The sequence below is a fragment of the Hippoglossus hippoglossus genome, chromosome 5, assembly GCF_009819705.1.
Source record: "Hippoglossus hippoglossus isolate fHipHip1 chromosome 5, fHipHip1.pri, whole genome shotgun sequence".
Lineage (NCBI taxonomy): Eukaryota > Metazoa > Chordata > Actinopteri > Pleuronectiformes > Pleuronectidae > Hippoglossus > Hippoglossus hippoglossus.
In genome coordinates, this window is record NC_047155.1 from 19,496,911 (window position 1) to 19,509,084 (window position 12,174).

The window sequence follows — 12,174 nt, forward strand, 5'->3', positions numbered from 1 at the left end:
ACAATCAATCAAGATACGCTCAAAAGGCTCTCCTATGGCAGGGATAGGATGTAAAGGAGCTGGGAGAATCTTCTGGTTGGGCTTACCAATAGTTTGGCACACATGACATGTTCTACAATGCTCAGCAACATCAGATTTCACACCAGGCCAAAAGAAATGTCTCAGCACTCTGTCTAAAGTTTTCTTAATCCCCATATGACCAGCAAGACAATGATCATGAGCCAACTGCAAGACATCCTGACGATAGACACTTGGCACTACCACTTGAAACACACTACTCCAATCATCATGACAGGACAGTTTTGGAGAAGTCCACTTTCTCATTAACACACCATTGTTTACAAAATAGCAACAAGACACAGCTGTCATCTCATCATCAGGAACAACCTGGTCAAAAAGAGAAGATAAGGTTTCATCTCCCCCCTGCTCACACTTGAGCTCGTTACCAGAGGGAAACACTTTACCAAATCCCAACATGTCACCCTTCGCCAGAAATGTGTCAAACAGTGCAATATCAGAATCAGCTTCTTTGTCTTGTTTCTTCTTCTTTGACATGGCACGGGTAGTGACACAGACAGGGAATGCTTCTGGGTATTGCTTCTCAAGATCATCTGGGCATTTTGACACTACAGGAAAAGGAACAACCTCAGGAGCCGCAAGCACCCTACCACCGGCTAGGTCATTTCCCAAGATGAAGGACACCCCTTTAATGGGAATGCTTGAACACACAGCTACAGCTACTTCCCCAGAAACAAGACCAGTTTCAAGGGTAAGGTTATGCATAGGTAGAGACAGATACCCCCCACCAAACCCTTGGACGAGGACACTGGAACCCAACTTAGACTGGTCAGAAAACGGTAGGAGGTCCTGTAGAATCAAAGACTGAAAAGCTCCACTATCTCTCCAAATCTTAATCGGTTGCTTGGTTGAAGGATCAGTGACAAGAGACACAAAACCATCCATAAGAAAAGACGAAGAACCAGGCAGCTCACTCTTTTGAGCGGGTTGGTCGATGTTTTGGATGACAGCACCATTTTTCACAGTTTTTAGTAAGGCAACAGGCTTATAAGACTCTTGTTTCTTACTCAAGACAGGGCAATCTGCAATGAAGTGACCACTGTTCTTGCAATAAAAACAAGTCCTCTCTAATGGAGTACTCACAGTAGCCGATCTTCTAGTGAAAGCTGTAGAAACGGTGGGAGGAGGTTTTGAGCTGGTGGAGGAAGTGGTTGGAAACCGAGGTCTATTAAAACCAGTCCTTCCTTTTCGCTCACCTTGGTCGTTATCAAAGTTTACCTTGAGCGTCAATACAAACTTGTCTGCTAGAACAGCAGCCTTATCAAGAGTGGTCACTTCTTGCTGATTGAGATAAGTACACACGGCAGTAGGCAGACAATCTTTAAAGTCCTCCAGCAGAACTAATTGTCTAAGATCTTCCTTAGTTTCCGCCTTCTGTGACTTGCACCAAGAGCTAAAACTGATCTCCTTTTCTCTTGCAAACTCAACATAAGTTTGTTCATCCAGCTTACTGAGGCCTCTAAAACGCTGGCGGTACGCCTCAGGAACGAGCTCATAAGTTCTTAGAATAGCACCTTTAACTTTTTCATAGTCCTTGATATCCTCAATGTTTAAAGCAGTGTAAGCGTCTTGTGCTTTTCCCACCAGAACGCTTTGCAAAAGCGATGTCCAGGCATGTATTGGCCAGTCTGACACAGTAGCCACTCGTTCAAAATGAGCGAAGTACCTCTCAACATTTTTCTCAGCAAATGGAGGTACTAGTCTGATGTTGCTCGCTACATTAAACTGAGCCGAGGCAGAACTGGATGAGCTCAAAGCAGCATGCTTAAATTCAAGCTCTTTTAGGAAACGCTCATGTTCTAGGTGCATTTGTCTTTCCCTAAGGATACGCTCTTTTTCTTTATCCTCTAGTTCTAATTCTCGAAACGCCAACTCCTTCAACCTGAACTCCAGCACAGCATCTGACATTTGAGGAAGATCAAGTTGATGCTGATATGCTGGTAAAGCAGACGGCTTTAGGACGCCTCCTTCTGCTAGGCTAGCCTTAAGTGCTTCTTTTAAATTATCTTTAAGACGTTTATCACCACTGGCAATCTCAATGTCATAATGCCTGGCAAGGCTAAGGAGCTGTCCTTTAGTGAGCTGACAAAGCAACTCCTCCGAGGGTGCACTAATAAAGTCATCGATAGCCTCCATACTAGATAACTTCAGTAACCAAACATAACCAAAATACACCAATCGCCGTTACCCAAGGTTTAAACTTAAACCAGTACGCCCAGTACACACCTCATCCAACACTACAGCTTATCACAAATTCTCTCTACTAAATGATTCTTGAACCCATGATCACAGAGATAGGCCTAGTAACTCCCATCTAGCTACTAAGTAGCACAAAATATTACCCATAAACACCCATTACCAAAATGGACCCTGCTGGTAATCAAGACCAAGGCAACAACAACCTCCGGGAGAACTAGCCCACCAAGTCAAGCTAGACACCACACACACCACACCTGACACATCCACAAGCTATACAAAACAAAGTTAGGACCCTGGACATGTTACCACAACTGTCCCCATAAAGCAGTCACTAACTCAAATAACTTTACAAATCAATCACTGCTGAGCACAGTGAGCAAGCCTCCGAGTGCAAATGATCATCTAAGCAAGCCCCCTGGTACCTGCCTAACTTCAAACTAACCCTAACTGTCTTCTGAGGCGTGCCGGGCTCGAGGCCTCTTTAAAGCAAAGCTCAGTTAACCTCAGCCATGTGACCAAGGCCCTGAAATGCTCGCCCCCACCAGAGAACAAGTCTCCACCCAGGATTACCTCGAAAAAAATAAATGAATAAATAAATATAACAAATAGTGCACCGATGGAAGGACAGATTGCTCTGCCCAGCTGGCACACTCCCTAACTAACCAGGGAGATCACTCACAACTTAAAATCATAGCACTCAGATTCAATGCTCACCGTACTCACCATGACAAGAAGCTGCTCACAGCCACCCTACCAAACACCACCAAAGCATACCGGGTTACTCTGTCTAGGGGAAAAATGGAAAAAAAATAACTCATCCAGATTGATCCCGGACGAGTCCCCAATATGTTACAACCCGGCTCGACGGAAGTAACATAAAGTAGACAAACAAGGATTAAATATGAGAAAACTGGGTTTATTGTTACGAATGGTAATCAGACTGGTGAAAGGGAGCCATGCGGCCAGCCCTGCTTAGCTAACCCCCATGAGTGAAGCCTCCCAGGCTTTTAAGGCAGCAGCAGGTGCCAGGTAACGAGGAGAAGGAGGGGCTGAAGGAGGAGCTCCAGGAGCACTGCAAAACAAGGAGCAGATCTGCACATAACAGCGGGAAATAAACATAAAGGCAACACAAACAGATGTGACACATAGGAGATGTGGCAATTTAGAGCAGGAGAATGACTCCACAAAGCCCAGGAGCTTGTACATAAAACGGGGGCTACACCTGAAGCATTGACGTGGTTTAGGTATGAAAGTTTAACACAGACCAGAAAGCCATGCTTTTCAAAGTCCCTCCAGAAAAATCACAAACCACTAACCTTTTCAAGAAGTACAATCAAGTGTTCAAAACAAAAAACAGACTTGGACGTTGCAAGAGGCTTTTGCCTGCAGCACATCACACAGCAGTGTTTCAACTTACATCTGCAAGACATGGCCCCAATTTATACTGTCGAGAAAAGGTATCAGCAACAAGTAACAAGTAACAATATGTATTGTTATCTGACATCAGAATATTCAGTTTTGGTCGTATTGCACAGCTCTAACACACACTCAGGAAGGGGGAAACATGTGTTTGTTTCTTTTTTCTTTGAATGTTTCTAGTGGAAACTTGCTGCTGGAGAAAAATTGATGGATTTGTTTTGTGCCTGGCTGTGCTCAAGTTCTGCCAAGCTCACAGGGAGATAGGAGCTGAAGGATTCCAGCTCTTTATCTTGAACTGCCCTGATGCAGATAGAAAACACAGTTTAAAGAGGGACGGGCAGGATATGGGAGACGTTTACATGAAGCTGTCATTGGGGAGTCTCCACCGAGCCCAATGTAATGTGTTTGTGACTCTTGTGCGGGAAAGGGACAGAATTAAATTTGTGGATAAATTGGTATTAAGTCATTCAGTTAATGTTTTATTTACTTTTCCTTCAATAAGGCTAAATAACAGCAGATTTTCTCATCATTTTCAGAACTTGTGATCCATTTTGTTTGAAGAGCTGAGGATCAGGGTTTATTTATTCTTGTCCTTCGCAACAACAGTTGAAAAAAAGAATCTAACCACATTATCCATTTAGTAGCTTTTCAGGACATGATCCTTGACAGCAGAAAAATGAAAATAGAGTGAGGAATCATGTAATAGGGCTTCTCCTCTGGTTGGTGCCTCCTGGACAAAAAGCAGATCACTGACCAAAAAAAAGGTGATATTAACATTATCAAGATGTTGCATCACTCAATATCTTCGAGCTACTTCAATCAAAACAGAAGTATTGTCATCTGTTGTTTACTCCTCCCGACAGTCCATTGACAACAGGAGTACTTTTATCTCCTCTGTTCATCTGGCTGCTTTCTCTCATTTCCTTTTGTTCTTGAGTGGGTCACACAGAATCCCCCTCTTCAGCAGGACCCCCTTCACACACACACACACACACACACACACACACACACACACACACTTGGGGTGGGGGGGCCTCCACATCAAAGTCAGGAATGTGGGTCCTGTTTTGTTGTTATGAATGGATAGGCCTACTTATGTCAAGTTCACCCCTCAATAAAGGTAGGGAGTGTGTGTTTCTACATGCTATAAGTGAGCCTATAGTTACATGAGCGGTGTGTTGTGGCTCTCAGACAGACCTGTGAGGACACCTGGACCATTCTGTTCCGTTTTATTCCACGTTAGTGTTTGAGGTTCCTACCTCTGTTTGTTCCCTTCCCTTTTCTATTCCCCCGGCATAATGCGGAGGATATTGTGACCATTATGTAGATCTGTGCGTCTGTCTGCCTGTACTTATTTCATTTGTGGAGTAGAACTCTAAAACCCTTTGGAATTTTTTTGTACAACTTAACAATCTTGTTAATCAGGTTGTGAAGTGGTGCCTTTTGATATTTGGGTGCTTTAGCGAATGACGCGTATTTGTCTACTCTTCCATCGCTGTCAAGGTCCCTAAATCCTTCATCACGCCCTTGTTTCCTTAACTTCTCAGTGTCCTCCTTGTTTGCTCCCCCTCTTCTCCTCTCACAGTGCATCTTAGCTAAAGCAGACACATAATTGATGATCTCTCTGTGTCTGCCTCTCAGTTTCTCACCTTTATGCACACAAGCTTTATAAATTGTCACTTGCGGCTCTGACAGGCATCATTTTCTGTGACGTGCCACTGTTTTATCGCCCAACACTCTCACCCTCACACTGCCAGCCCTCGCTATCACTTGCTGTAGCTATCCTGTGTGTGTATCAGAGATTACCAGGCCTGCCTGGCACAGATAAAACCTGGCATGTGGGGCTTTTGGGTGGATCGGCAGGTTGAGGGAGGTGTTAACGCTCAGAGAAGAGATTAAAAAATGAATGTTGGATGTTGTCGGAGGAGGGAAGGTAGTTGGGAATGTTGTGTGGTGGTGGTGCAGTGTTGTTAGTTGTTCCCATACAGGGATTATTCAAGGTTACTGAAAATGAAGAAGATTGTTGTTGGAAATTCAGGGATGGTAAGAAAATCCCAGGGGACGTTGAGAAAAGTGTTTGAGTCGCTGCATTTACACCTGAAAGTATTCTGCAGCTTATTTTACCAATTTACTGCTTTCAATTTTAGATTTCAGTGGGATTCAACTTCAAACCTTCAAACCTTCAATTTTTTCCTCCAGTTTTCCTGAGCTAAAAAGTAACTTTAACATTTCGGGACAGAATAACAATTTTAGGTCATGAAAACACACTGAGTAGTTGCTTTGTAAAGTTTGTTGTAGGATTTTTAGAGGCGACGCAAGAAATACAGAGACCAGTTTTTTTCCCTGCTGCTCTTCATCTGCTGTTCTTTCCCTGTGGCTTTCACTCCTCATTATTATCCACTCTTACACTCTCTGCTTCTTTTTCCTTTCTCTCTCATTATATCTCTGTGTCCTTACTGAAGACAGTGGCTCTGTGTTTAGGATCTGTTAATGTTACATAATACATGTTGACCATCATCACTCTGTGCATCCATCCATCAAGCACTTTGCTGAAAGTTGAATTATACAAAGGAGACAGAAGCACCATCACTGATTATTGCATTGATTTCACACACACATGTAGATATTTGTGCAACTATACTCACATAAACATAAACCTGTAAATGTATATGTATATACATAAATGTGTGAAAAATACAGATTGCTGCATTTTACAGCACGGAAGATGTTTGTAGAATGTGATAACTCACACATATGTGCAGGCATGCACACAAACACACACACTAGGTTGTGCACACATATTTTTGCAAATCAAGCTCCTCTTACAGAAGCTGTAACAGCCCCCAACCCCCATTCCAATGCGCAGACACTCAGTTTGATTCAATTAGACAAACTTTGCGTATGTATTTCATCCATCCATCCATTCATCAGTTCAGCTGATATATTCCTTTGCCCTTTGTTCACCCTCTGGTTTCCATATTCCCCATCCAGTCTTGGCTGCAGCATCTGTGGAATGAATTGATTTGAGACGATTTATTACCTGTCGTATTCACACGTCACCTACACTCTCTCTCTCTTGCCCACTCTTTTCTTTTCTCTCTTTCTCACCTCTGTCACTCTCCCCACTCATGTTTTTTCTCAAATGTTAGCACTGCATAGGAACTGCGTTCTAAGACTGAGGGTGAAAGTTTGAGTGAAACATTTAGAAATGAGTTTAGAGATGTTGTTAGATTTAGTGATTGTGCTTCTGAAGTGATATTGGAATCAGTCATAGACGATGTGAGAGAGTTGTTTGTACGTTTGGGATTAAGCAGACTGGAAGATGCACAGGCACACAAACAAATGGATACAAATAGAAGATAAGAATACAGACGGAAGGGCTTTTATTCTCTGTTGTGTGTATAACCCGTGTCTAGGTTGGGACTGGTCATTAGCCAGTGAACTGGACTGGGGTAGCTGGTCCAGAGATAGATGTGACATCCAACAAAAAAGCTCTTTTTTGTTGTTTATTTTTTTATAGGTTAAGAGAGAAAATGATGCCAGGAACCCACAGAAAAAATATATTCTTTCACCTCTGTGTGTGTCAGATAGCATTGTGTCTTATTCCATTTGTCTGTACTTAAAAGCTGTAATGCTGTGTGTGTGTGTGTGTGTGTGTGTGTGTGTGTGTGTGTGTGTGTGTGTGTGTGTGTGTGTGTGTGTGTGTGTGTGTGTGTGTGTGTGTGTGTGTGTGTGTGTGTGTGTGTGTGTGTGTGTGTGTGAGTAGTGTTGTCTGGATGCGAGCCATCCATGAATGAAATGTATCCTTTGTTTACAGACCCATTATCCAGATAATAACATCCATATTTCCTCTCATCTTCAGTGCTTCATCACAACCTTATGAGCGCTCTCTCTCTCTCTCTCTCTCTCTCTCTCTCGCTTCTCTCTCTTCTCTCTCTCTCCTCTCTCTCTCACTGTGGAACACACGCACACACACACTGGCAGTGAGAGATAATGGAATTGTTGCCCCTGGTTTCTTTTGGTGAAATCGTAAATAAATTCTTTCATCCCAAAGTGTGTGTGCTCAGCATCCACCCATGTGTTTTTCTTTCTGTGTTTGTGCATGTGTGTGCATGTACATATCTATCAAAGCATGTATTAGTGTACACATAACTCTGTGTGTGCGTGCGTACATATCTATCAAAGCATGTATTAGTGTACACATAACTCTGTGTGTGTTTTCATCACATCATTTCTCATCTATATGGGTGCGATCCTGTTTGTGTGCGTATATTTTACTTTGTGTGTCTGTGTGCATATGTGTTCAGTATCATTTCCCAGCTACTCATTGCCTGCTGTCCCCTCCTTGTCACTGTGGGCTGATAGCAGCAGTCGACAAAGACCAGTAATGGAGAACTGATACCCCAACCCCACCCCCCCCCCCCCCCCCCCCCTTCACCCCCTGCCGTCGCTCTGTGCTTTTCATTTGCTGCCGAGATGAATTTGGCTCACAGCCATCCCAGCCAGAACAATCTTACATCTGAACCATTGCTTACCATATCTGGGCAAATTGTTCGCCAACGCTCACAAAGACATTTTTGAGCGTTTGCACGCCTGCTCGCTCTCGCTACCAGATTACTGTTGTATTCATCTTCATGTCTATCAGGTGAAGTTTTTTCCTTAAAAACTGAAGGAAAGTGTCTCCCTCTGATTCTTTCTGGGCATTATACAGGACGTCAATATTTTCATACACATTGCTTTTGTATTTATTTCAGTTGTTAAGTTGTTTTCATTAATTCCTCCAAGGTGCTGAATAGAGCCGTCTTTTGTACAGGTGCAATAACACAAATAATCCAGTCAATAATGTTCCTTTTTATGCACCTACCACTGTAATCATGTTCCCATTAATAATGATACTGAATTCAATACTGCTATTAACACAGCCGTTCAATTAAGGTGTTCACTTGGTCCTGTAGAACACATGCTTACAACCCTTTTCAGAATTGTTTTTTATAATTCCAGCCGCCTACCACTATAATAATAACCACCAGTTAGAGCTGAAGTCAGTGCAGCCTATTTCCTGCCGGGGCAACACGTACATGGAGACTGCAGTGTGTTTAAACTTTGATTTTCCTGGAAAAAATGCAATCTGGGATACTTTTTTGTTTGGATATTGCAAGAGGGATCTGAGATGGAAGAAAACAAAAATCAATATATCATTGTTTCATTGTCTCTTACATATACTTGCTGAAAATAGTGGAAATGAACGCATGGTGCTAGATGTATTACAAAAGTAACTGCCTTATTTTCATCTTTGTTTAACACTATATCATGACTGTCATAAAGGAAGGAGTTATTATTCAGAGCTCAAACACTTCAAAGTAAAAGCCCTCCTTGCTTTGTCTTCCAGTTTTATGCATTTCTTTTCGAAATACTCTGAAAGCCTTTACTGTGAAGCAGTTGCTGGAAAGTTTTTATCACAATAATAATTCAAATACAGTATCGCTCTTCTACTGTACATTGTTAGCTGTCTACAAACAATCTGCAAGGTTAGATAATGGCTGATTAAGAGTTGTTGGTGGGGAATAATGTTTCTATATGTATTCAACACTTTAAACTGAACTTATAAACAGGTTTTTCTAAACATGTTTTCCTGTGTTTCCCTGTAGATTCTGGTTAATTCTGTGAGTCCCAACCGTCCAGCAGTGCTGTATGAGAAGGTGACTGTAAGTGAGGGAGGAAGCCCCTTACTGAGAGACATGCTGTTCAGCCCGGACCTGCAGCACATCTACACTCTGACTGACAGACAGGTGAGTTCACTGATGGAGATTCTCAGGAAGATGAACAAATGATTAAACACATTCACTCTCAAGCTCTGATGCAGGCACCAAATGGCAGCATGCATTCAAATACATCTGGCAAACACATACCCACAGTGTGTGTGCTGTAATGATTGGTATATGTTCTCTGTGTCGCCATCATTAGCCTCCATATCCAGCAGCATTCCTTAATGCACCACAGGTGACTGCACAGGGCTAACAATGCCTCGTTAACACACACGGCTCCAGTTACATATTCTATCTGGGTGTACCCGCAAGTCAAGGCACACACACACACACACACACACACACACACACACACACACACACACACACACACACACAAGCCAGTGTGCTGTATTGCGTGGTTGCAACAGTCATTTCCTCCACAGCAGTCTAGTACCAACTCTCCAGAGCAGACCTCACCCCAATTAGACGTTAGTCGCTGCATTTCTTCACCCACCTACCCACTGAACAATCACAACACAACTCATCAGCTCTGAATGTAATTACACAGGGAGTGTTATAAGTCACACATGGTGTTTGAGTGTGTGTTGTTGTACTGTACTTCTTTCTGTGTGAGGACCACATGGACATTAAAGGGGACATAGCATGCAAATTCCACTTTGTTAGTGCTTCTACAGGTTAATGTGGGTATCTGGCATGTCTACCAACCCAAAAACTCTGGGGAAAAAACACTTGCGCGTTTTGTTATAGTTCCTCTAAGTCAGAAACGTCATGCTTGAGCGACTCGATTGCGCTTCCTGGGTATTGTGTCGTAACAAGGAACTGGAAGTCTCCCTACATGGTCTTGGCCCACCCCCCACCCCCCGTCCCCCCACACTCGTTACTTCCGGGTTTACACCGGAGGCAGCGCAGCGCCGTTCCCAAGCACGCAGCCGGGCTGTTCACACGGGACGAGCATTTCTCCGCTGGTCAGCCCGCGATTCACTCACATGTGGCATTTGTCTGGATCGTTGGGACCGGGAGGCTGCAGCAGCTGCTCGGGAGCGACCGCTCGCTCTCCCGTGCGTGAGCTGGAATTTGTGTCAGCGCCACACAGCCCTGCTGGCTGTGGAGGACTTCCGCAGTGTTCAGCGCTACTGTAACCCCTGAACCCCGACATTCAACGGGTACAACAACAAGCGGAGAAAGCAGAATCGCGGGCTGACCTTATATATACAGTCTATGGGGCTGACCAGCGCGGAGAAATGCTCGTCCCGTGTGAACAGCCAGGCGGCTGCGCGCTTGAGAACGGCGCTGCGCTGCCTCGCAGCGGTCTTCCACACTGCCAGCTGTGTGGAAGACTTCCGCAGTGTTCAGCTCTACTGTATGCCGGGTTACAGTAGTTACGCCGGGGTACAGTAGTTACGCCGGGTTTACACCGGACGCGGAAGCGCAGCTGCGAGGCAGCGCAGCGCCGTTCTCCAGCACGCAGCCGCCTGGCTGTTCACACGGGACGTGCATTTCTCCGCTGGTCAGCCCCATAGACTGTATATATAAGGTCAGCCCGCGATTCTGCTTTCTCCGCTTGTTGTTGTACCCGTTGAATGTCGGGGTTCGGGGGTAAATGATGGTCTTCATAGCCCCCCACCCCCCACCCCTCTCTTTCTCTCTCTGTCTGTCTGCTTGTGTGCTTGTAGTGGATGGGCAGAGGGGGACATTTAATTATGTGATTGGGAAAATTAAAACTCCAGGACAACAAGGGGAATACAAAGTATGGGATGCATATTTGATAATTTATATCATATAAAATATGTAATTTATATCGTTTAAAATCATGGGGGGGGAGGGGGGAGCTGGCTCATTAGCATTTAAAGGAACAGGCACTCAAAACAGGTCACTCTGTGGAGGGCTGTTTTATACAGGGTAAAAAGGGTGCTGTTTTATATGATCCTTGTGGTATTTTGACCAAAGTATGTTACAGACATTTCATTAAGACCCCAAGGAACCATATCAACTTGTGGTAAAATGGGCATGCTATGTCCCCTTTAAGACCTTTGAGGGTTAATCTGTGGTTTTAGGGTTCAGGTTAGGATAAGGTTTAGGTTAATGTTTGGATAATGGTAGGAGTTACGCAATTAGTTGTGATGGTTAAGGTTAGGTTAAGGGACTAGGGAATGCCAATGAGTGTCCTCACAAAGTACGTCTGTGTGTGCGTGTGTGTGTGCGCCTGTGGTCATTACCAGCCCCACCGCTGGCGAGAGCTGTGTCTACTTTGATGGTGAGACAAGGAGAGGGGTAGGGGAGGGGATGGGGGAGAACGTGTCGCATCTCTGTTGCTCCCCAGGCCCAGCTGCTCCTCTCGTTTTTTCTGTCTCATTAGTGTGGTGAGTGAAGGAAGCAGAGATGGAGGGAGGGGAGAAAAGGGAAAGTAGGGCTGTACATGATGTGAATATGTCTGTATTTAATATATCTAAAATGGGCTTTGGGAAAAGCCTGTCTGATTAAAACCGGTGAGATACAGTGTGTGTGTCTGTTTAGGGAAAGGTATCTGAGGCCAGATTCTGTAGCCTGTTAAAAAGAAAAAAAGCCTGTCCATAAAATTATTCTTTTTTTTGCTAAAGGCCAGTGGTTAATGACTGAAGCTGCAGTAATTAAAGCTAATCTTTCATATCCAAATAAAATACTGTCTACTGTCGTACTTACAATTATAGCAGGGTAGTGTTTAAAATGTTTC

At 44.0% G+C, this 12,174-nt stretch overlaps 1 protein-coding gene across 1 annotated transcript in view; it reads left to right on the top strand.

Moving 5' to 3' along the window:
- Positions 1–12,174, top strand: part of LOC117761221 (plexin-A1-like) — a 192,266-nt gene that overhangs the window by 81,264 nt on the left and 98,828 nt on the right. Inside the window, exon 5 of the mRNA XM_034584918.1 lies at positions 9,345–9,485. Coding sequence (XP_034440809.1) covers positions 9,345–9,485 — 141 coding nt within the window. The remainder of the gene's footprint in view (positions 1–9,344; positions 9,486–12,174) is intronic.